Genomic DNA, 23,505 nt, shown 5'->3' with positions numbered 1-23,505 from the left:
AATCGAATAGCTAGCTACAGTAAGTAAGTAAGTAGCGGTACTAGCTTAAGTCAAGTTAGGTGATGAAACTGCTCATCATGCATAAGACCAAGGGGGGCTACGATTCTTTACCTGTACGAGGTGCCCCTTACGAACCTTCAGCTCTTTTTCTTTCTTTCTCCTGCGGTAGAAAGAGAGATAAAGAGTCTGGAGAGCCGAAATTAAATCATCGACATGCGACGTCTCTTGGAAGATTCCCCTTTACCGGCGATTCCGAACCTCCCTCCTTCTTCTTCTCGAATACCACGCCGACTACGATCTATACCTACCGGGCCTACCGATTAAAAGACCAAAAGGATTTGCGATAAAAAGGGAACGTGTATAAGAGATAGGATGGGAAAGGCTTAGTTCGATTAATTGAAAACACGGTATTGCGCTTTCGAAAAAGCGTTCTACAAATACACCGGCTCTATCCAAGGGCTACTACGAACGCGAGCTTTTTTAGCTCTACGACGAAAGAGAACGATGTTTTGTACTATACGGATCGAGGCCGCTCGTAGAACTATACGTATTCGATAGTTGTCGAAAGAAAACTCGACGCATAGCACTATAAATTGCTTTTAAAGGGCTTATAAGTGTTCAGCTATTTGACGAGAGGTTTTCCTTAACGTAGTTTTTACTCTCGATTAGATAGTACTTTGTATATAATTCCTCTACTTAGCACGTCGCCGTACTTTATAAGAGGTCTTTAGGGTCCAAGCATTGCGTTTTGGATACCCGCCCGACGTTAATAAATACAATAACAACAACAACAACAACATTTAATTCGATGTATATATGTATATATATAATTCACTATCAGCCCGGTATTTATCACTCCCATCCTTCGAGGGAGTACCGGTAGTTCTTGATTTTAGAAATCCCCCCCCGTCAAATCTCAAAATTTCAAAATCTAAATCTGTCCAAGAGACACAGCTAGGTAGCTAGCTAGATGCAAAAGATGAGAAGCTCAAATCGCTCTGCCTTCTCTCTCTTTCGGCCTTTCTTTTTTTAAAAAAAAAGAAGGACTTCTTTTCAAGGTGAGCGAGAGACGGGTCTTCTTTTCTATTATATGCTCTGATCAGCTCTGATTAGATCCTGATGGGAGATTTAAGATCGTGTCATAGCCGTCGTAGGCTATTTCTTGATACTCTGGAAAGGGTTTATGTTGATCATGTTTTATTTTTTTATTTATATTACCTTTTTAGAGCTTATGGTTGAAGGGAAGGTTTCAAGCTGTCGAATGTACTACGTACGTACAAGTAGATAAAGAATTGTGGTGCAGGACCCCCCCCCCCCCCCCCCCCCCCCCCAAAAAAAAAGCGTTTTTAATTTTTTTGATCTTTAAATCTGGGGGTGTTGGAAACGCTTCGACCCACCGGAATGGCGAAAGTCCTTGTTTGCGTGTACCTACCTATGTTTTTCTTATTTATTCTTAGTAGCGGGATTGATGCATGAATAGTGCAGATTGATCTGGTCGGTGATTCCACCGAGGACGAGGTGCGTGTTGAGGTTCTCCCGCGGTGGTGTAGGGAGAAGTGTCTCGAGGAGTTTGGAATGCGAGAGGGATGCCATGATGAAGACGAGGCGAAGCGAGATGAAGCGAAGAAGTAACGGAGACCGCTTGAGAAATTGCAACACAATTCTTTCTTGGACAGCAGATATCCCTCCATTAGTAGACCAGACACCAAGAGGGTGTTGGGGAAGTATAGGAGCAGGAGGGAGATGTCATATATACTCTCCTGGTATCCTGGTATGCACAGCCAGCTACATCGGGTGGTGGTGCAGACATTACATTTCAGCTCCCGGGGCCACTTGGCGCCTCATCTCAGCAACAGATGAAGAGCTTCCCATTGCGGGAAACAGAATGTATGAGATGTTTCTTCTGGCATATCATTGGTAAGAGCCCATTTAGCTGCTGGGTGCTGCTCATGGAATATAGGCAGATGCCTTAAAAGGGTTTCTTCGGGCCCTCATGAGCTGAGCTGAGATGGCAATTGCTCGGCAACGCACATCCCAACCGTCGCTCGACTTGCAGGTATGCGACACGGTTGGGAGTAAGATGGCTGGCTGGCTTACTTGGAGGAGTTTAGGAGAAAGAAATGATATGTGTGTGGTGGGGATCATCAGTGACTCGTCTGGGGCCTTTGGACGAACAACCCATCCGGACTGGAGAAATGATCGCTTGATGCGATCCACGAAGCAGAGATTCGAAGAATGCTCGCTAGGGCTGAATGCTTCATCTGGTAGCTCGGATGTGCCTCTTCGACTAACATCGTTTACATGGAAGATAACGATGCGTTATTCGGTGTTATGGAGCGCAACAATATTGGAATATTTGACAAGTCACCGATTATTGAATCATGTCAACTCATCCAGGCAGAATCTCTTGGCGGTGGATTTTATATCACTAGAGAAATCCAGCCCCCCTGTAAAGTGAACGAACAAATCAGACATTCTAATAAACTCAAAATGAACATGCACTTGAAGGATATGGGTATCGTATTGTGTCTATGGATATTTCCCAGGTCATCGACGCCTTTATGGTGAGAAAGACGTCGCAAGTCAAGAAAGATCCATGCAAAATTAAGCATCAAAGCAAAAGAGACCAACCTATCTTTGCTTGATGATTTCGGTCAAGAAGTCCTCGCTAAACACAGTCAGTGGCATCTCCCCCGAAGTCTAAATGACAGAACTTACAAAGACAGAGTAATGTAACCATCCCTATCATCGTCATACTTCTTGAACACGTCTGTCATCCTCTTCAAGCTGATACAGCTCTGCACGAAGAGATCGAAACTGATGGCTCCCTGACGATTTTTATCAAAAGTCCGGAACAAGACTTCGACGAACTGCGGACTGAGTCTGTATCCAAACGCAACGAGCGCATCCGTGTACTCCCTCAAACTGATGTTTCCGCTTCTATCGGCGTCGAAGCGATCGAAGAGGGACCGCCACGCAGCTAGGAAGCCCCAGAGGCCGCAGAACTCCTCGAAGCCGATCGAGCCTGAGCGGTTAGTGTCGAACATCCGAATCATCATCTTGACCGTGTAAGGGTCGAAGGAGGTCCAGTCGCCATTAACGAGCGCCGAGCGCAGCTCTCTCTCGGTTAGGTGGCCAGTACCTGTGCAAAGCTATCAGATTGATCCTCGAGGGAGAGGAGGTTAGAGGGGAATGTACCATCTTTGTCAACGGCTTTAAAGAGAGGCCACAGAGCTGGATCGGCGCCGTTGGCAGGCGCGGGGGTAGGTGGAGGTCGCGACATCGGGGGAGGCTTGTTTTGGACTGGAGGTGGTCGTCCTCCGTAGTTTGTGCTTGGTGGAGGAGAATTATAGCCGTAGCTTTGCTTAGGAGGAGGGGGCCCATACGAGCCGTGGTTTGCGGGTTGCATGCCTGAAGACTGTCGTCGTTGATGTCCTGCGGGAATAGGAGGGGCTGGCTTCGAGTAATGTGCGTGTTGTTGTTGTTGTTGTTGCTGCTGCTTCTGGAGGGCTGCGTATGAGGTGGGATGGGGTTGTTGCGCTTGGGTGTGTGGGGTGGTTGAACTGCTCCCTTTCTGTGCCCTGATTAGCTACGTAGCCCTCTGACTGTTTTCTCGGCGGGGTGATTGTCAATGTACCTACCCTCTCAGGCTCTGCGAATCTGCGAATAGCGATCAGTCCAAGTCTAGTAACGGGGGCGCAGCAGGACTTACGCTGGAAGTGAGTCCGGGTTGAAGGCGCGATTGTAGGCCATCTTGAGCTTCTCTTTGGTGAGAAATGAGATTGGGACGTGTGAATTGTAACCTGATAATCGGCGGGGTGAAGTGAAGTGTTGGCTGGCAGGAAATAGGTATAGGTAGGTGGTTGTTGCAAAGGATACCTAATCAACCTCTCGGCCTTTCCTGTCTCTGGCAGGGTGGTTGTACTATACAGAGTAGACCGTGCGGCGCAGAGAGCGAGTACGTCGTATTACGCAGTCTAATTGTTGTCCAGCGGTATCTGATACGATGAGTATGCGCAGGGCAGGGTAGGGCAGATCCAGGTTCTGGCACATCATGTGGAGAATTTAATAATAGTTGTTTAAAAATGGTTGCTACCTCGGTACACTTCAAGTAGTATGCAAGTACAGTAAACACCTACCAAGAAATGTCCTGCGCCATGTTGGCATCTAGGTATCTGCTGCCAAGATTACAGACCACTCAACTCTCATCGAACAGGTCCACGAACTGACAACACACACTCCACTACCTACCGTACCCCCATTATCTCCCTTACTTTTCCCAGTTTCACCATGCCATCTGAAGCAGAGGTATTGGATTCGGAATTTTGGCTGTTTGGCTACGGGTAGGCCCTTTTCCCCACAGACCCTGTCATGATGGAAATGCAGGCGTTGACAGACATGTTTCCAGAAGCTTGATCTGGAAGCCCCCTCCGCATTTCGGTGAGAGCCGCTGAGCCACCTCGCGTCAAGGCACCATTGCTCACACCAGAGCAGACCGCCGTGTGCCGGGCTGGGTGACGGGATATGTGAGGAGGTTCTGGCAGGTATGTGGTAGCTCCGTTGATGGTGGCTATACATACTCGCGTAAGGTAGGATAGAAAGACTCATGGGTTATCCAGGCCAGGTAAGTCTCCGTCCGAGCGGCTGCTTTGAACGCTGTAGTCGCTGACACACTGGCAAGTGAAGACCATCGAGGCACGCCTGAAGCGCCAGGTCGAGTCGTAACATTGATTGAGCGCTCGTTCTGGGAGACTCTCGACGACCCCCATTCCGGATCCGACAAGGTCTGGGGCACCGCATATCGCATACAAGCCGGCAAGGAAGCCGAAGTGCGAGAGTACCTCGACATCAGGGAGATCAACGGATACACGATCCACTATACGCCGTTCCACCCATCCGACGGCTCCGCTACCATCAGGACGTTGGTATACATTGGAACCCCCGATAATGACCAGTTCATGGGACCGCAAGATCCACAGCGGTTAGCTGAGCACATCCACAGGAGCGTCGGTCCAAGTGGACTGAATAGAGACTACCTTCTAAGCCTTGATACTGCTCTGAATACTTTGAGTGCGGAGAGTAGAGATGAGCATATCAAAGATCTGGCACTAAGAGTCAGAGAGCTCATGCAGCGTGTCGACAGCAGTTAGGCCACGATCAAGGCCGTGGATCATGAACCTCAGAAGAGTGGCTGGCAGCACAGATGAGCAACAGGAGACGGGCAAGTAGTTTTGGAGAAGCCTTTTCAATTCCCAAACCGGGAAAAAAAAAACTCGCGATAGACATAGACCTGCATTAAGTGCAGTCTTTCAGAAAATGACCTTGATCAAAATGATCGGTCGACGATACCAGTGCGTGAAATTGTGTGTGACAAGCAAGGTAGTAAGATCCCCCCAAACGCCAAGCAGAGCGTTAAGCTCGCCAGATTCCGCATCCATAGACCGCACAGGCTGACCAAAAGAGTTCCATCCAAAGATGTTGCTCAAGCCGCACCACACAATTAACTTTCGCTGCACCAGCTGACTTTTCTTGTTCTCATATCGTTCCGACGACGCAAGCAAAGGTCTGAGAGAATGCCATACCCGGGCACACTTATTACCTGTCCTCAAGGTCAGATACAGCTTCTCACGGGATGCTGGGGATCATATCATACCATCGGCCGCCACCTTGTCCACCCTGGTCGCCACCTCCGTATCCAGATTGGTTGCCACCGCCGCCATATCCTTTATCTGATAGTCAGCAAATGCTTGCTTGAGCTTTTTGTCGATGGCGAAATCGACCGCAAGTCACTCACCACCGCCACCGTATCCACCCTGACCACCTCCGTATCCACCCTGGCCGCCATATCCACCACCACCTTGTTGACGATCACCGTAACCGCCACCGCCTGGAATGCATGTCAGCCTTGAAACAACTGATGAAGAACGGGCATCCATATGGATTACGAGATGTTGGCGGGCTCTAAGGAAGCCTGTCTGGACATCACAATCCAGAGAGGCAGCCATAAGACTTAGGATGAGGTGTGGTAAAAACTTATTGTGAAGAGACGGGAGAATATCCGAAATGAGGGGAGCTTACCACCACCGTATCCACCACCGCCACGTCCGTAGCCGCCACCGCCTATTGAGTATCAGTATCGGTTAGAGCCAGGATCAATGGTTCAAATACCTCCACGGCCACCTCCAAATCCACCGCCACCACCACCGCCGCCTGAGCCACGCTCGCTGGCCTTATCGACTCGGATGGTGCGGCCATCGAACCTTATAGAATCAGCCCTGGCGCATCACGCGAGATATATTTGTACCCACTCGATGTTGTTCATGGCAGTAATAGCAGCCTCGGCATCAGCTTCGGATCCATAGCGAACGAATCCGAAGCCTCGGGAGCGACCAGTATCACGGTCCTTGACGACGACCTATTGCACTCAAATTAGCTGTGTCGAAAGCTGAGGTGAAGCGCCCATCAGGCGCCAGAGTAACTTACGGCCTCCTCGACGGCACCGAACTCCTCGAACTTCTGACGGAGCGCATTCTCATCTGTGTGCCACGCAAGGCCACTGATTTCACGGTTAGCTTTTGTCGAGTGAAGGCAAGAGAGTGCAAATGCGAACTTACCCGATAAAGAGCTTAGACATCTTGAAAGATGTGGCTGGGGAACCTGAATCAAAGTCTCAATTTCCACGCGCGTCCAGACACAACAGAGCGCCTGATCGTAGTAGTAGTGGTGCTGAAGGGACTGAAACGGACAGATCGCGGATCACGCAAAGAAAGTACATCGAGGCAGAACAGGGCCTCCGCTGAGCGGAGGAGAGAAGGAGCTGTGATGTGTATGACATGGAAGGTGAGGTGATGGGATCGAGGAGGAATGAGGGTGAGTAGGAAGGTCAGCGTAGGCAAGCAGGGAATCAGACGAACTTGAGGGTGTTGTCGGTTGTTATTATGATGTTGGTCGATTGGACGACGATGTTGTTTGATTGCCGTCGTCGAAAGAGAGGGAGAAATTGAGTAGAGTTGAAGTAGGAAGGAGCCGATGGATTGCAAGAAAAAGGATCTTCAAATGTTGTTGTTGTGTTGGGAAGAGAAAGGTTGGTCGGGGATGGGGTCGGAGGTAAAGAAGAAAGCAAGAACGTGCAGTAGCGGGGTTTCTTATGAAGGCTCTGCGCCGTGCTCAAAGCGCGCTAGCGGCGAGAAGAGGGGCAGGCCGCAGGCAGCTCTTTTCTCAATTCACCCTGTTTGCCGACTATTCCTCATTCCTCTATCCTATGTCTGAGTTCACCCAGTTGATATTAATTTATCAAGTTCTTTCTTTCTTTCTTTCTTTCCTTCAGTCTTTTCTTCTTTCATTCAGTCTTTCCTTCTTTCAGTTCTTCCAATCATTTCCCTCATTCATTTGATGTGCACCGCAGCTTAAAGGTGAAGTGAACGCAATCGAGTTCAAAACAAGCCGAAGTGATTGATTGGATTACGACTACGATTACGATTACGATGACAACTTGGAAGGGTTATTGAGATGCGCTTACCAACGAACGGGACCGAACGACCGAACGACCGAACGAACGAACGAACGAACAAACGAACAAAAGAACGAACGAATCTTCAAAGAAAGCAGGTCCAGGTTCAGGTCCAGGTCCAGGTCCAGGTCCAGGTCCAGGCAGGTGGGGTGAGGTGAGGTGAGAAGGGGTGGGCTCCAAATTCGCGGGGACAAGGTTCTTCCTCCAACCGCCGACCTCCTTGCCCTTGGCATTGGCCTTGGTCTCGTCTTTGCGCCTTTCACGCCGCGTAAAGCACACATGCCCTCGCCCCTCTTGCCATGGGACAGGTAACAGGTAATAGGTTGGATGCCTACTCTCCGTATGCCTGCAACTACAGAGTACGTACGATATGGCTTGGTACTTATCTAGGCAAAGCAAGTCTGCAGGAGTTGCAGGAGTTGCAGGAGTTGCAAGGGTGCAGATCTGGCATTCGACCATCCGACGGACAAGAAAAAGCCGGCCTCATGCACATTCCATACCCAGCACCCAGCACCCAGCGTGTAGCGACTCAGGATGTAAGGATGTACGGAAGCCGACAGACCCTGGGGATACGGCCATATACAGCTGCAAAGCTCCACATCTGGGATGACTGCGTTTGAAAGCATCTTTGAAAGCTCCAATGGGGTAGTCAAACATTCGCACATTCGCATAGCATGTCCGTCATCACACGGAGGACTTTGGGGAAGCAAAGAGAAGAGAAGAAAAGAGACGGGAGGAGAAGGCAAGGGAAGAGAAGGGAAGAGAAGGGAATGGGAGGCAAGGCAAGGCAAGGCAAGGCAGCTATCACACCAGGCTTTCATACATATGCGGCTAGATGAGATCAGGCATTAGCAAGCAAATGCAAAATGCAACTCTGACTACTGCAAGCACCACAAGCACTGCAAGCAAGGTGAATCCATACCTGCATAGGTAGGTATTTGGTTGGCATTCTGCTTTTTCTTTCTTTTCCCTCTGCCCTTGCTTTGCTGCACCTGTTCGCTTTTCGTACTGGTATACTCCGTACGGTCAAATTCAGGGTTCCATTTCTCAGGGTAGGTGGGGACGTGGTCCCTGCCTGACCCTGACCCGTCTTATCGATAAGACTCGACTCGCTAGTCCGACATTAGCCCGCAGCAAGTCAATATCGATATCTAGATCTCGGTAGTCTGGATCTAGTCTAAGTAGATAAATGGATAGATACCTACTTCATACACAAAAACAAATAGTATAGCGGCACCACTGCAATGCCACCTTCAGTTCGCTTCAATTCGGGTTACCCGGAGTGGGCAGAGCACAAAGAGCCGTGCCGCTCGCTCCCAACCTTGTCCGGGCCTTGTCCTGCAAAGTCAGACCGCGCTTGACTGAAAACCTCCGCGCTCCTCTCGGCTCGGTTGCTTACTACATCATGTGATATAAAGCTCTCACCACGTTAAAACTTGGCAGGTCGCAGATGCAAATGCGATTGATTCACCGGCTCCCTTACCACGGTTCAACTGTCCTGGACTGGACGATCTGCCAGCGCAACTCTCCACAGCCGTGTCACGTGTGCAGCCCTCGGTCTACACTGCTGTTCTGATCTTGATCTTTGTACGGAGTAGCTTAGGTAATTTGCTTGCGGGATGGGGCCGGGCCTGCCTTATATGGAAGTCGCGTACATGCAAGTGCCTGTCGTGACTTCCGCATCTGCTACCTGCACGAAAAATGATCGATGGAAGTCCTTCGTCAACTTTTCCTCTGGTCCTCCTCAAAAGCCCGAGCCTTTACTGCTCATCAGTTCTGTAATCTAACCTCATGAACATGGAATTGCACTGCCGAAAACGATGCCCAAGAAGACTCTCGAGAGACCGTTGAGTGGAGATGATGACTACATTCGAAGATGGCTTGCACAGATTGAAATTAGCAACGCAGCTCGGCAAGCCACCTCCAGTAAGTATCCAAACACCCACAGCCTCTAGAAGCCTACCAGTCTGCTTATTCTACTGCTCAGACCAAGACAAGGACAGACTAGCACAGGCAGACTTTGGCCCTGGCGTTGCCGCTCATATACCGCAAGACGTCCTTGGACCGAGTCGAGGCAAAAGGAGGCACAACTCGTCTTCAGATAGCTCGCTTCTGGAAGTTACAGTCCGACCTAAGTCGCATCACTTGAAGAGGAATGACCCTAGTCCTCCCACTCCTCGAAAGAAACAGAGAATTGACTCGTCAGATTCGGGAGTCTCCATTCAGGCTGCCTCGCTAATTGCACCTAGAGAGACCTTCGAGAAGAGGCCGCGCTATAAGACACGTGAAGACCGATATGAGCCAAAGAAAGAAAAGCGATCCAGGAAGAATGACGAGAACAAGGCAACGACGAAGAAGCGTGAGAAGAAGGGAGATCGCAGAAAGGCTGCCAAGAGAGCAGGCGAGGATTTGATGCAGAATTTTAGCTCGAACAGAATTGGCCAGGAGAGGCTGACAGTGAGTTCATTAGAGGCATCAGCTCGAGATATTGCTGACATGCCAAGATGCGTCCTTCCCACGGTCCAGGCCTATATAACAACGGCCGAGCCTCATCTCCAGCAAAGCGTCGAGGGTGTAAGAAGAGCAACGTTGATGAAAACTCACCGCTAATGATCTGCAGTGCCTGATCTCGCCTTTTCTGAGATGGCATTCCTGCAACGTTCGCTTGAGAAGGGGCCTTCCGAGAAAGACACCAAGTTCAAGTCAAAATCACGGGAGAAAGAGAAACGACATGTCACCAGAGCACAGGAAGAAATATCCACATTCTTCAGGCCAAATCGGATCCCACTTCAGGAGATTTCGTCGAATCAAGTTGGTCTGTCCTCACTCGAAATCAAGAACGATCATTCCATATACAACAAACAATTAGATCCAGAGCGAGGCATAAAGAGCTACATCCGCTCTGATTCATCTGATATCCCATTTGAGCCGATGGAGAGTTCCGGACGACCAGGCCCATCCTCGGAAGGAGACTATGGACCCATAATTCATCCACCAGCTATCAGTCACTCGATGAAACCTCCTGAATCCACGAGCAGTAAAGCTACGACGTACGTATCATGGTCGGAGAGCCGGTATTCTCCGGCTCTCACATCAGGTCGAAGTATTGTTGACCACGTACCTGCAAGTCCTACCCCTGATTCAATGCGGAGGTCTATTGAAAATACCGGAATTTTCAAAGACACTGGTATACAGAGAACCTCTGGTGCAAGACACACAGAGCCACATCCTCCCTCTGGTATGTTTCAAAACCCGCAATCAAGAGACCCAGCCCAGGGACCAAAGAGTCTGGCCGAATGTAGTGGTACCAATGCTTCTAAAACAACTGTTCCATCAGAGACTGGAATAGACAGGTCTGAAGCCGGCCTCCACAGTCAAGAGGATCTATTTCTTCCCAGATATAGAGGTGAATATCAAGACCAGCCAGAGGAACACCTTTCGCGTGACTGGAACGAAATGACGGACCAGACGGCAACGAGTCGGCAACGTGTTATTGTCGAGCACTTCGATCCGCGATTAGGATGGCTTGAGGATCCAAATTCCATCAGTCGCAGTCAACAAACCTCTGCCGCAGCAATGAGAAAGGCGACGCCCCATAAATCCGAGCCAACTCCCGTTAGCCGAGATGAGACGGCGAAGCACGCCCGTATCAAGCTTCCAAAGCCAATATCAACGGGTATGCCTATCGTTGGTGGCACAGAAAGCCAGGAGGAAAAGCTCATTGGACTTAAGATTTGGAGTAGTAGCGGATCGAACTTCGTTTCGAATACTGATGGTCGGATCACCGAAGACCAACCAGAAGATGCAATTAGCAGGACGATTTCTAATGGAGCCCACGTCATGTCCACTAAGGACGCGCCAGGTCTATGTGTTCCAGTTGCACAAGGCACTGGTGATGAACAGTCAACGGGGCATCTTGTCGAAAACAAACAGCCAGAACGACTACCCGATGATATACTTTCGGGGGGAAATAGTCGTGCAATATTTGATGACGGACGACGTTCTTATGGACTTCTGCAATCACATACACACCTAAGTCCCCAGCCCGTAGGACAGATGGCCTCGGGAAGTGTCCAAGAAGGAGACAATCCAGTGCATCGTAGGAAGTCTTGGCTCAACGACATCCATGCAACAGCGTCTTTTCGGCCCAGGCACCTGTCACCCATTCTCGAGGTAGAGTCACTCTACGTTCAACAGATGGAACGACAGCATGGGCTCAGTGATCTCACTCATTGTGATGAACCAACTTCTCGACTGACCGAGAGATTCGAGGCCCCCATGGATACCATGATAGATCCTTCTGTTGAAGATCGCCAGGATCAAGATCAGCAGTACTTAGAGCCCAACGGGGACAGTCCTTTGGATCACGATCCTACGGCGTACCAATCTTACGAGAATATCGACCTTGGGGACTACCATGCGGATGCTGAGCACTCTGACCAGTTTGGAGCCTGGGGTACACAGTCGCAGGGTTCTGATGGAGGATTTGCTGGCCATGGCTTATTTGAGGATCAAGGGCCATATGGGAACGGCCCAGGGGCAGAAGTATTCTACGCAGAACAAGGAGTGAATGATACCAACAACCAGATGTACTACGCTAGTAATTATAGGGGTTATGGAACACAGCCAGAAGCTCCTGGCACTGGCTTTTGGCAGCCTCGTCGTCAATATTGATCAAAATTCCTAAGCGAGGTTATATTTTGAGTTACCTCAACCAACAGTTTAGTTTATTATGCATTCTTCAGATAGCCCATTCAGTTGCATAACTTATAATCTGGCATACTTTAAGCTCTGACTATCCTAATACGTGATATTCATGATTCGAGAATCTCGTTTTACAGGCAGAATTCCATCTCGTCCTGGCCTAACGACAAACGACCACCCTCTTTTCTCACTGCACCTATTCCGGCTCCTGCCCCTTCCACTTCTCCCTCATCTCGCCCAAATCAAACCCACACCTCTCCGCCCTCGCCACAACCGCCCTCGCCTTCCCCACGACGGGCACATCGATCATCGTCCCATCCAGCGTCCAAGCCCCCCTACCTTCTGCATCTGCCTTCTCATCTGCAACCAGCACCCTCACCGCCCACTCCACCTCCGTCTCCGCCGGCGCAAAGGCCTTCTGTACCACCCCCACCTGACTCGGGTGTATACACTGCTTCCCATTAAAGCCCATGCCTCTCCCCTGCTCACACTCTTCCTCCAGCGTCTTCAGACCTTGGGGGCCACGGAAAGAAGTGCAGACGAGGTCGATAGTGGAGGGGAGGTTAAAGGCGCGGGCCGCAGTCGAGATGGCGCTGCGGGCATAGAGGAACTCGGTGAGCGAGGGGGTGCGGGTCAGCGAGAGGTCGAGGGCGAAGTCCTCGGCTGCGAAGACGAGACCGGAGAGGTAGGGCGAGGATTTGCAGATCTCGGGGAGATTCATGACGGCCTCTGCGCTCTCGATCAGGGCGATGAGCTTTACGGGGGTGGCGGCGGAGGGGACGCCGCTGTGGCGGGAGGGCAGCTGGTGCCGCAGGACGTCGGTGATGAAGTGCAGGTCCGAGGCGCGGTTGACCTTGGGCACGACGACGGCGTCGAGGTGGGTCGCTTGCAGGATGGAGGTGAGGTCTGCGAGGGCGAGGCCGGAGGAGACGGCATTGATGCGGACTGAGAGCTCGGTTATGTTGCTGGGTCTTGTGGGGGAGGAGAGGAAGGAGAGGAGGGATTTGCGGGCGATGGGTTTCTGGGAGGGGGTTACGCTGTCTTCTAGGTCGTAGGAGATTGTGTCAAGAGGGGGTAGCGTGAGAGATTTCTGGAGGAACTTTGGAGAGGATGCTGGGACTGTTGGGGGAGGTGTTAGTCGGATTGGAGGTTGTCCAGGGGAGTGTATAGAGGAGGGGATCCGGAGAGGGGAGTTTAGTACCATAGAGAAGAGCCCTGCGGAGAATAGTAGACGCAGACATATTACAACCAATCGATTGGTCAACGGGGTATCATCAAAACAATAAACTTAAATGTGGAAAAGATAAAGACGGCGAAGTGAAGTGCGTAAAGGGAGTTGCTGTTGCTGCTGTTGACTTTCGGTAACGCCCCGGTTCCTGGGAGTAGGCTCGGCACAGAAGGCTAGTCCTCAGCCTTGCAGATCTGTTGGTGGGACGGGGGTCAAGCTGCCCTGCGTAGCTTCGAACACCTGGACTTCGCAAGCGCAAGCCTCTCTGCTGTACACTAGTTCCTGGCTTCCAACACCACCACGACGAACCAGACAATGGAAGAGACACAACCGCAGGGCTCTCTGAGCTGGAGACTTAGCTCGCACCCGATTACTCTGCTGTGTTTCCTTGGTTTCCGCATCTGTGAGTGTTGTGAGATGTGGCCTGTGTTGGAGGAAGGGAAGGCATAAGGCGAAGGAGCATCAAAGCTGACGGGATTGGAATACAGCGAGTTTATTGGTATACCTGTTCGGGCTGCTCTTCACACAGAACTTGTACGTCCATTTCTCTATCTCGGATGCGCGAACTGCATTGGTAGTGGTGCGACTTGATCCCGGTGGCCGCCAGTCTAAAAACATGCACTCTGAAATAAATGACCCTAGCTGACATGCTGTCTATAGCGTCCTGATCTTCATCATCACCGTCCTCCTCCTCGCCGCCGATTTCTACTACCTCAAGAACATCGCCGGCCGCCGCCTCGTCGGGCTCCGCTGGTGGAACGAGGTCAATCCACAGTCCGGGGACTCGCACTGGGTGTTTGAGTCCTCGGATCCCAGCGTCAAAGTCATCAACGCGACAGACAGCCGCTTTTTCTGGATTGCGCTATACAGCCAGCCGCTGCTGTGGGTGGGCCTGGCGTTCGTGGCTATATTCAGCTTCGAGTTTATTTGGTTGACCTTGGTTGGTATGTTTTCCTGGAGCTCTCGAGGGGTGATCTCGCAATGAGAGGGGACCGAGTTAGACTAATTGGGTTCGGCAGGCATTGCGCTGAGTCTGACAGTCACGAACACGCTTGCGTTCTCCAGGTGCGATAAGTTCGGTCAGGCGTCGAATATGGCGGGTAGTGCTATGTCCTCAGGTGGTATCGCGAGTAGTCTTGCGAGTGGCATGATTGGGAGATTCTTTTCGAGGGGCTGAGTGAAAATTGGCGACGACTGAGATGTATGATATATGTGACAACAGGCTGAGGCTTCAATTGAAGCAGTTCTTTAGATAAAGTATGGTTTAACGATCAGAGCGGCTGCTGGCGGGATGGGGTTGAGGGTGCTCACGGCATATCTTGAACAGAGGAACATCGAAAGATTTAAATGGTCATCTCCGATTGAGCCAAGTAAAAACCCGGCGACTTCGTTTTTTGGGGCCTGATGTTCCCCCTTTTCAGACTCGCTTATTCAACAAGCGAGATGCACAGACGAACTCCAGCGGAAGGACACTTGAAATCTGTGTCCCCAGCAGCTCTAAACACACAGACAGGTGCCAAACCCCTTGGCTGAAGTCCACAGCCAGGATTGAGACATGTAACAGCGCAAAGTCATCATCAGTCGATTTTATCGTTATTTACATTTCGCTCCACCCTCCATTCTCGTCTAACTGTGCGTAGGCATTGCGACATCCGCCGCCTTGGAGATAGCATCCTCGCTCCTCCACAAACTCGTCACCGTCTTCAACTGCGTATAGAACTGCAATCCCGGCTTCCCATAGAAATAACTCGCTCCACCGCCCGCGATACTCTTCTTGTTTCCAGTGAAGGAGAACATGGGGAGCGGGACTGGGATCGGGACGTTGATACCAACCTGGCCAGCCTCGATATTCTTCTGGAACGCGGTCGCCGTAGCTCCGGACTTGGTGAAGATTGCCACGCCGTTTCCGTACTCGTTAGCGTTTATCAGGTCAACAGCCTCTTCTAGTGACTCAACGTTGAGACAGACCAAAACTGGGCCGAAGATCTCTTCTGTGTAGCACTTCATGTGTGGCTTGACGTTTGTGATGATGGTGGGCCCAACCCAGTTGCCATTAGGGTACTTCTCGGGTTTCAATCCGCGGCCGTCCAGCAAGATAGTCGCGCCCTCCTCCTCGGCACTGGCGATGAGATGCTCAATTCTTTCCTTGCTTTGAGGGGAGATCACTGGTCCCAAGTCGGCACCAGCTTCGAATCCACCATTGATCTTCAAGGCCTTTGCGCCCTCTGCGAGTTCGGGGAGCCACTCCTTAGTCTCGCCAACCATAACAAGGGTGCTGAGAGCCATGCAGCGCTGACCAGCGGCGCCGAAAGCAGCGCCAACAATCGAGTTGAGAGCATGTTGCTTGTTGGCATCCGGTAGGACAGCAGCGTGGTTCTTGGCACCCAAGTTGGCTTGGACACGCTTTCCGTTGGCAGATCCACGGGAGAAGATGTATTCTCCAGCCCTGTTGCTTCCGACGAAACTGATGGCTTTGATAGATGGCTCGTCGATGATGAAATCAACCGTCTTGGCAGCACCGTGAACAATGTTCAGGACTCCGGGTGGCATGCCAGCCTTCTCGGCGAGTTCGGCGAGGATCATAGCCGCTCCTGGGTCACGCTCTGAGGGCTTGAGTATGAGGCAATTTCCGGTGGCGGTAGCGATCGGGATCGACCAGAGAGGAATCATAGCAGGGAAGTCTAGGATGGTTTAGTAATCTCAATCTCAGCATAAACAGAGCTAGCCACTCACTAAATGGGCAGATTGCAGCTACAACCCCCAACGGTTCTCTGTAGCTTCTTGTCTCCATATCCTTGGCTACCTCCAATACCTCCCCCATCATCTGCTGAGGAATGTTGCATGCGCCCTCTGCAACCTGTAGTCCACGAAGGACATCTCCCTTAGCATCTGCGTATAATTAGCTTTGGGCCAAAATCGCGTTCAATCGATCCTACCAGCAAAAGTCTTGCCCTGCTCCAAAGTAATGCTAGCAGCCAACCGATCCCAGTTCTCCCTCACCAACTGAGTGAACTTGAACATTATCTGCTGCCTTGTCATAACGCTTGTCGCCCTCCATCCTGGGAATGCCTTCTGCGCGCTCTTTACCGCCGCCTTGAGCTCCGCATCAGTACTTTGTGGAACCCTGGTAACTAAGTTGTTGGTTGCGGGGTCGTGCAACTCAATGAACTGCGTAGTTTCCGACTTCACGAACTTGTTGTCAATGAAGTAGGGTGTGTCCTGCACATCCTGGATCTTCTCGTGCGTGGTCGGGTAGTTGTCTGCGCTGAAAGCCGAGGCGGCCACGGGCTTGAGGTGTTGTGCTGTGGCGTGGAGTCGGCGAGCTGCGATCTTCTGGCTTTGAGATGCCGAGGGTGCCATTCTGAAAGCTGAGATTGAACCTTGAGCGCGTGCTGCTGCTGCTGCTGCTGCTGCAGAGACACTCCGAGTGAGTACTCGGCGCATTTTCAAAGGGTTTGGAGAGTTGAAAGGGCAATGCGAGGGAATGCAAACCTACATTGAAAAGGTCACAGTTGACGTCGGTAGATGGCGGTCGAGAGCTGTAGCTCTTCGGCTCAGCCGAATAAGTTGGGCCAAGCCGGGCACAAGCTCGAAGGGTGGGAGGTGGGGATGTGGGGAGGTGGGGGAGACTGGGGAGGTGGGGAGCCCCGGGGACTGAGTAAGATCAACGTCAAAGTCATTCAGAATTTCGATTCAGTCTCGGCCTTCTGGATCTGGGGAGATTTCATTATGAGGCAGAAGAAGATATTAATTTGCCAATCAGGACAAAAGAAAGTCCATAGGGAACGACTCTCCTCCAAATTCCTATTATTGGTAACCAAGGCCCAACCAGTCATAGCCAACAGCTCAGACAGACTTTGGAAGCCATCCGCCCGTTTCGTCTACATATACACCGGAGTAGCCCAAGTATATCTCCGGAGGGCTTTAGATCTTTTCAAATATGTCTCGTCTGCAGCCGATGTGGCCTGGCTTTCCTTGGGGACGCTTCCACTACATCTCCAGGCTCGCATTCTCAATATCGTTTGTTTATAATTAGTAAGGCTTGCAACTGCCAAGGCACTTCTGATGGTCTAGAAGAGTTCGACCAACCGCACGTTTCATCCTGCCTGATTCCTTGTTCGAGTCAATTTGTCCACTCGGTCTTTGAGAAAAATATCAGAGTTCCGAGTGGCGTAATTGCAAATTCGGGGTAAATAATTAGGAATCGGTGCTGGGAATCCGGGTTCACTACCACAGTGAGAAGAATTCTTGGATTTGAGAGGGCTAGGTATCCATACCTCCCTTTGAGGAGCCATCGATGTGGCATAAGGAACATCGTGTATGAGAAGACTATACAATCAAAGAATACGAAAGGGGTGGTTGTGATGATGCTTGGCTGTGAGTGCCAGCAACGCAGAATATATTGCCTGCAGGACGTAGAATATAGGCCTTAGCAGAGCTTCAGCTTTGCACAGTTCCACTAGATCAAACACTGAACGGTTGCCGAAATTGAGGAATATATACTATATAGTATTGGAAGACCTACTGGGTCCAGGAGACATGGGCAGCCTGCATACCATCCTGAAAAGCCATAATCTCAAATGACGTTTCGGCCAAGTTTTCAATTCTTGGGTTCCAGCAAGACATGTCGGTGATTCAGTTCTTGGTATGACTTGGAACAGACCAAGTTGAATAGAGGCACATCTTCGAGAGCGAAGATAGCGAGCCGATGCTGGGGACCAAATCGTCTGCCGACAACACTTCCATTACTCTTTGAAATCACCGCACAAAACAATGTCCTCTCCGAACGGATGCCATTCGACATGCTTCAGTCTTGCCGCACTAATTGCCTTACCATCCTCGGTCCGCCTAGGAGGTGATACAACAACCCCTCCCTCGCCCAGCCAGGTGGGAGCAATTGTGATAATGACAGAGCTTATGACCGAGAAGTATTCCGGGACTAGTAGAGAATTGATGACAGCTGCGCCGCCCTCGATCATAACGCTCCGTAGTCCCTCCATACTTATGGCCTTGAGGATTTCTGTCCACAGCAGCTTTTGATTAACGTCTTGCGCGGGTGCAAGTGTAATGAACTTCCCTCCAGCCCTCGCCAGGATAGCTCTTTGCTCGGCGGGAGGACTTGCCAAGGTTGTGATGATATATGGTGCTCTCCCTTTGCCCTCCCTGGCTAGTTGGAATATCTTGTGTTTCTCGGTGAAGTCCCAACGCGCCTGGGGATCGATGATAATCGGCCTGGGTTGCCCATCAAGTCCCTCACTGCCGTAACCACCTACCCCCTCAATGCGACAATTCAAGCCAGGATTATCTGCGATTGCAGTTCCGACACCAATGAGAATTGCATCGTGGCGCGAACGAAGGTAGTGTGTCATGGCTTTGGAGTGGGGTCCTGAGAGGACGGTCTGAGTGCCTGGAGAGAGGGCGAGTTGAGAATCGAGGGAGTTTGCGAATGTGACAGTCGTAAATGGGTATGAATGGCCATCATTCTGGGATTGGTCCACTGGAGGGAGATATGACTCGAGCAAGGCTCTGCTCGCAAGAGGGAATTTAAGAACGTCTCTCGGAACTGAAGTCATAGTTGCTGACTGGATGATAGCTGGGAGGAAATAGTGTATTAGATAGGCACGAATGACTGGTGGCCACCGCAGCTCCAATCTGAGGTCGGGCGGAGCATTTGTATGGCCTTCCTCCTTAAACCTGTTGGGTGAGCTGAAATTTCGACATTCAGTAGGTGCTGAGATGGGTTGGTGTCGAAATAGGCTATGGAGGAAACACTAGACGAACGCCAATGTACATTCTGCACGTGCATATCACGTTCATCCGCAAAATTGAGAGTGTGTGGTTCAAAGAGAACGAGCTGCATCGTGGGCCGGAACATCACGTGGATATATCTTCGAAAAGCCAAGTCAAATGATCAAATTCCTCTTGCAACTTCACTACACCTGATATCAGTCCTTCGAGTTTGTATCATCCCCTATCAATGAAAAAATGAGTACTTCACCAAGAGTTTACCTCGCTGGTCCGGATGTCTTCGAGCCCAAACCCATCGAGCGAGGCGAGCGACTCAAAGTTAAGTGCACGAAGTATGGGCTCACTGGCCTCTTCCCTCTCGATAACACGATCTCTACAAGCGAACCTGGAAGCATCGCTCACGCAGCAGCCATCCGAACGGCCAACATGGAACTCATTTCTTCATGTGACGCTATCTTGGCCAATATGACCCCATTTAGAGGACCATCCATGGACGTGGGGACGGCCTATGAGATGGGAGTCGGAGCAGCTCTAGGGAAAGTGATTGTGGGCTACACCACAGATGGAGGGAAAAGCTACCCCGAGAAGGTTGGCAAGGCTCAAACTGTAAAGAGGGCCGACGATGGGCATCTGAGAGATAGAGCAGGCATGTCGGTAGAAGAGTTTGGCGCGAAAGAAGGAGGGTTGGTCGACAACTTGATGATGAGTTGTGGTATCGAGAAGTTGTGTATGTCGGATGAGGAAGGTCTGCTGGCTATTGCAGAAATCTTGAAGGCGAGGAAATAGCCTTGAGCATGATTTCAATTATCATAGTACGGTGCGTATAGCTATTGCTCAAGGTCGGTTTCTAGCGGGCAATTTTGGCCGGCAATGTGCATCCAATATATATATACATATACACACATTACTGCTGAGACGATACCTCATACATCTAGCAAGTAAGCATCCACGGTTGGACATCGGCTCGTCTTATCTCTTGCCAAGTAATTATCTATATCACATTCCCTTTGTTTTGGACCTAGCTTTCTGCCGGAATTTTGAGGTTGACCTTCCGTCTTTTCCGAACATCTCGCTACTCACATGTCTCAGTATGATGTCCCCCTTACCCAGATAACTTTCACCATGGATATCACCACTTTACCAAACGATATATTTCGCATCATCGTGCAATACCTGTCTCCCCTAGACCTCATACTCTGCCGCCGGGTATCCAAGTCTTTCCATGCAGCGTTCATCGAATCAGACCTGAGTCGCCACCTCCTTCTTCAACACTTCCCAAGATCACGAGAGTCGCGATGCGTCGACCAGTCTACCTCGCAAAACTGGGCTCAGGACTTTTCCAGAGTGTCTGGGAGGTATTATCACCTCAGATCAGGCACTCCAAGTAAAATCGAAGCGCTGCCTCTGGGGAAGTCATTTCTACTGCCTGCTTGGTCGAGATATTTTCCCGTTTCACCTTGGCATCGACATCTTCAATTTGAGGAGAAAACAGCGCCCTTTCACTATCTAGACCCGCTATGGACGTTTGATGATGGGATATTGATCTATCCGTCAGCCGAGGCACAGAGCTATGTGATGTACGATCTCCGTACACGGGCCAAATCAAACATAGAGATCGGATCAGAAAACAAGATTGTTAGGAGGATTCGGCTGAATGAGAATGTCCTCGTTGTTGAGTGGTGCGAGCATGAACCATATCACCAGTTGAACGAGAATGAGGAGGTATACAGGCACTTTGCGACGGCTTATGATGTGAAGAAAGCTACAGACTGCGCAGAGAACATTACATTTCGGTCAGTTATTCAACGTAATTCATGCAGCCAATCTCTAAAATTCTTCAGGAACGAATGGAAGATACACTTCTTGGGTATACCCCTGAATTCTCGTGACCGTTTCTTCAGCACACACACAGCAAAACATTACGCTCTTTACATTTGGCAACCCAACCGAAGCGCTTGGGGAGAGGATGAACCAATAGAGTCCTTGGCTATCTGGGACATCTCGTCTCCTTCCTCGTACAAGCCAAGTGAAGATCCCTCAGGAACCCTCAAACCCGATGAAGATGTGGAGGGGCCACGAAGCGTTAGACGATTTTCGTTTGCTCATCTAGATTTCTACAAAATCCGGCAACGCTCAACTCCGATGCTGCGTTGTCTAGAATTGGACGAAAACCACGTTTACGTCGTCGAGGTAGGCTAAGGCCCGAAACTTTTATAATACATATTTGCAACTGATCTTCTCCTCACTTGACGACTTCCACCCAGATAAGTTTGATCGAGCTGCAGCTTACTCTCGGCTACATTAGGAGGACCATCGTTGGATCGTAGGTCATCAGGCCAGTCACGATCCTCCAAGATTGCACCTAGTTAAGACCACTGGTATTCCATTCCATGTAGGTCCTCGATGGCAAGACGAGTGTGGAGCAGATGGCGATGCCAATCTGTCTTTTTGTGAAAGGCAACCAGATACTCGATATCCAAACTCAGCTCCGTGCTGGAGACATGAGGTAAGATCCCCTACTGATTTGGTGATATTCAAGGATATCTCTTACCACATCGTGGAAAATATATCTCCTGATAACAAAGGCTGAGCTTGACAGGAATTTCCCTATCTCACAATCACGCAGGCAGTAGACTCGGCCGCTGGAGTTGTTTTCTCAGCCCGACACTGCTTCATCCTGGAAACCATCTCTATCAATCTCAAACCCAAAGTGCACATGACAGGACCAGGTTATGAGATTTCCCTTAGAGACGACCTCTGGCAACAGCTACTTGCCATGGGCAAGATCTATGGGGATGAACGGTGGCTCATAGGGGAAAACGCCAGTCAGGAGGTTGTCATCTTACACTTTGACGAGCGATTGGATACTTCATCAGCCAGCTCGATATCGATTAATACCCCGTAAGAACTGGGACGATGAGAAAGTCGTAACGAGATGTTTATGCTCCACTATTAGCGTACGAACACATGGGTTATTGACGGCCCTCGATTTATGGAATATTATGCTTTGAGCTCTCGAAAAATAGCGGGAACGTTAGTGTTATCTGGCCGAGGGATGTATGTACGTTACACTCGAGGGCTGTATCTCCACTCTGGCCAATTTCTACTAGAAATTGCCGGGAGCAGTCCCCTGCATTCCACCCTTGGCCATAACGACTTCCCATGGTAGCACAGTTCAGAGCCGTGATCTCATGTCTGGCTACATCTCCTCCTCACGTAGATCGGCTATTTGTTTCCAAAGAAAAAATGCTTAATTTCCACTGGTCAAGTCTGACTCCACATCTACAACATCCAGAATGGGATACTTTCCACCCGAGAGACACGCTTCAATCCCTAGGAAGGATCCCAAGTCCTTGATATTTGATGGTCCTCGATAGGATCGGGATGAGCCAGTGAGTCAGACTCGCGATCGACTTCATCGTAAATGATTTGCAAATCGTCAAGCCGAAGGGCTCGTCGGACGAAGCATACAAAGATTGGGACAGCGATCAGCGGGTCTTGGAGTTGATCCGGGGCAATACGACGCTCTAGTGTATGTATCCACGTCAAGTCTATCGTGTATAGTAGACAGAGAAAAGCCAGCTGCTTTTGGAAAGGGCTTCACAAGTCATGGGAGGGTCTGAGGGTGTTGCGAAAATTCCTATGCCCGCATAATGATCAAAGCAGGAGATAAGCATGAATTTACGGCTAGAGCCAAAACCCTTTCCTTCGCCATATGTTAGCAACCTGGAGGGAGAGTCGCGCTGGTGGCCGACACAGTTGAGAAAAGCAAAACGCGCTGTGTATATGAGATATCTCTATCTAGGGCAAGCATCACATGGACAAACCTGAATAACCAGCAAAGGAGACTTGCAATACTATAAATAATTAGCTAAGCGTAAATTCGACTTTGTACTTACTCTCAGATGATTCTCGATATAAGTAAGAAGAACAGAAAGACAAATGTGCCGATACGTAGTATGTTAATCGTAGCTCCAGCATACCTTCGATTGGCCTTCTGCGCAGTCAGCGCACTGATCGGTTGAGAAACAAAGGGCGAAAACAATGCTGTCTGAGCAATCATTCTCGCGATCGGGGAAAAGAACAAGAATACTGAGAGCAGAACGTCCCGAGTAATTGACAGCAGTCGCAGCCACGGGCATGGGAATATATAAAAAGTCGGTTAAGCGAGCGGCAAGCATAGAGGAGTGCTCGTAGCAATAGTGTGCTAATAGCATAGTGACCAGCGCAGAATGTAGATCTTCCATATAGGATTCACCGGACTGAAGCAAGATTCACACAAGCGGGAGGATTTTGAATCGATATCCCATAATCC

The 23,505-nt window shown here is 50.2% G+C and overlaps 10 protein-coding genes across 10 annotated transcripts; 5 read left to right on the top strand and 5 right to left on the bottom strand.

Moving 5' to 3' along the window:
- Positions 1-2,631: 2,631 nt before the first annotated feature.
- Positions 2,632-3,753, bottom strand: L3040_009281 (uncharacterized protein; the record flags this gene model as incomplete). Its single annotated transcript, XM_007290343.1, has 5 exons — positions 2,632-2,668; positions 2,719-3,142; positions 3,199-3,574; positions 3,642-3,660; positions 3,713-3,753. 5 exons carry the CDS (start codon positions 3,751-3,753, stop codon positions 2,632-2,634), a joined length of 897 nt encoding a protein of 298 aa, XP_007290405.1.
- Positions 3,754-4,290: 537 nt separating this feature from the next.
- On the top strand, positions 4,291-5,150 carry L3040_009280 (uncharacterized protein; the record flags this gene model as incomplete). Its single annotated transcript, XM_066155919.1, has 5 exons — positions 4,291-4,343; positions 4,409-4,440; positions 4,495-4,544; positions 4,620-4,624; positions 4,682-5,150. 5 exons carry the CDS (start codon positions 4,291-4,293, stop codon positions 5,148-5,150), a joined length of 609 nt encoding a protein of 202 aa, XP_066010200.1.
- Positions 5,151-5,595: 445 nt separating this feature from the next.
- Positions 5,596-6,634, bottom strand: L3040_009279 (uncharacterized protein; the record flags this gene model as incomplete). Its single annotated transcript, XM_066155918.1, has 8 exons — positions 5,596-5,599; positions 5,654-5,723; positions 5,795-5,887; positions 6,079-6,120; positions 6,169-6,260; positions 6,309-6,415; positions 6,484-6,556; positions 6,615-6,634. The coding sequence occupies 8 exons, from the start codon at positions 6,632-6,634 to the stop codon at positions 5,596-5,598; spliced, it is 501 nt and encodes a 166-aa protein (XP_066010199.1).
- Positions 6,635-9,330: 2,696 nt separating this feature from the next.
- L3040_009278 (uncharacterized protein) lies at positions 9,331-12,184 on the top strand (the record flags this gene model as incomplete). Its single annotated transcript, XM_007290346.1, has 4 exons — positions 9,331-9,436; positions 9,498-9,967; positions 10,015-10,084; positions 10,131-12,184. 4 exons carry the CDS (start codon positions 9,331-9,333, stop codon positions 12,182-12,184), a joined length of 2,700 nt encoding a protein of 899 aa, XP_007290408.1.
- Positions 12,185-12,410: 226 nt separating this feature from the next.
- Positions 12,411-13,455, bottom strand: L3040_009277 (uncharacterized protein; the record flags this gene model as incomplete). The annotated part of the gene is made up of 2 exons (XM_007290347.1): positions 12,411-13,333; positions 13,416-13,455. The coding sequence occupies 2 exons, from the start codon at positions 13,453-13,455 to the stop codon at positions 12,411-12,413; spliced, it is 963 nt and encodes a 320-aa protein (XP_007290409.1).
- A 302-nt stretch (positions 13,456-13,757) lies between these two features.
- On the top strand, positions 13,758-14,619 carry L3040_009276 (uncharacterized protein; the record flags this gene model as incomplete). Its single annotated transcript, XM_007290348.1, has 4 exons — positions 13,758-13,845; positions 13,931-13,976; positions 14,103-14,386; positions 14,462-14,619. The coding sequence occupies 4 exons, from the start codon at positions 13,758-13,760 to the stop codon at positions 14,617-14,619; spliced, it is 576 nt and encodes a 191-aa protein (XP_007290410.1).
- A 449-nt stretch (positions 14,620-15,068) lies between these two features.
- L3040_009275 (uncharacterized protein) lies at positions 15,069-16,802 on the bottom strand (the record flags this gene model as incomplete). The annotated part of the gene is made up of 3 exons (XM_007290349.2): positions 15,069-16,123; positions 16,176-16,331; positions 16,379-16,802. 3 exons carry the CDS (start codon positions 16,800-16,802, stop codon positions 15,069-15,071), a joined length of 1,635 nt encoding a protein of 544 aa, XP_007290411.2.
- A 1,385-nt stretch (positions 16,803-18,187) lies between these two features.
- On the bottom strand, positions 18,188-19,015 carry L3040_009274 (uncharacterized protein; the record flags this gene model as incomplete). The annotated part of the gene is made up of 1 exon (XM_007290350.1): positions 18,188-19,015. One exon carries the CDS (start codon positions 19,013-19,015, stop codon positions 18,188-18,190), a length of 828 nt encoding a protein of 275 aa, XP_007290412.1.
- Positions 19,016-19,427: 412 nt separating this feature from the next.
- Positions 19,428-19,976, top strand: L3040_009273 (uncharacterized protein; the record flags this gene model as incomplete). The annotated part of the gene is made up of 1 exon (XM_007290351.1): positions 19,428-19,976. The coding sequence occupies one exon, from the start codon at positions 19,428-19,430 to the stop codon at positions 19,974-19,976; it is 549 nt and encodes a 182-aa protein (XP_007290413.1).
- A 336-nt stretch (positions 19,977-20,312) lies between these two features.
- Positions 20,313-22,095, top strand: L3040_009272 (uncharacterized protein; the record flags this gene model as incomplete). The annotated part of the gene is made up of 4 exons (XM_007290352.1): positions 20,313-20,983; positions 21,032-21,380; positions 21,496-21,696; positions 21,790-22,095. The coding sequence occupies 4 exons, from the start codon at positions 20,313-20,315 to the stop codon at positions 22,093-22,095; spliced, it is 1,527 nt and encodes a 508-aa protein (XP_007290414.1).
- Positions 22,096-23,505: the final 1,410 nt, after the last annotated feature.

This window comes from Drepanopeziza brunnea (assembly GCF_022702325.1).
Source record: "Drepanopeziza brunnea f. sp. 'multigermtubi' strain 214-2 chromosome Unknown ctg19, whole genome shotgun sequence".
In the NCBI taxonomy this organism is placed as follows: domain Eukaryota; kingdom Fungi; phylum Ascomycota; class Leotiomycetes; order Helotiales; family Drepanopezizaceae; genus Drepanopeziza; species Drepanopeziza brunnea.
This window is presented reverse-complemented; position numbering and strand designations above follow the sequence as displayed.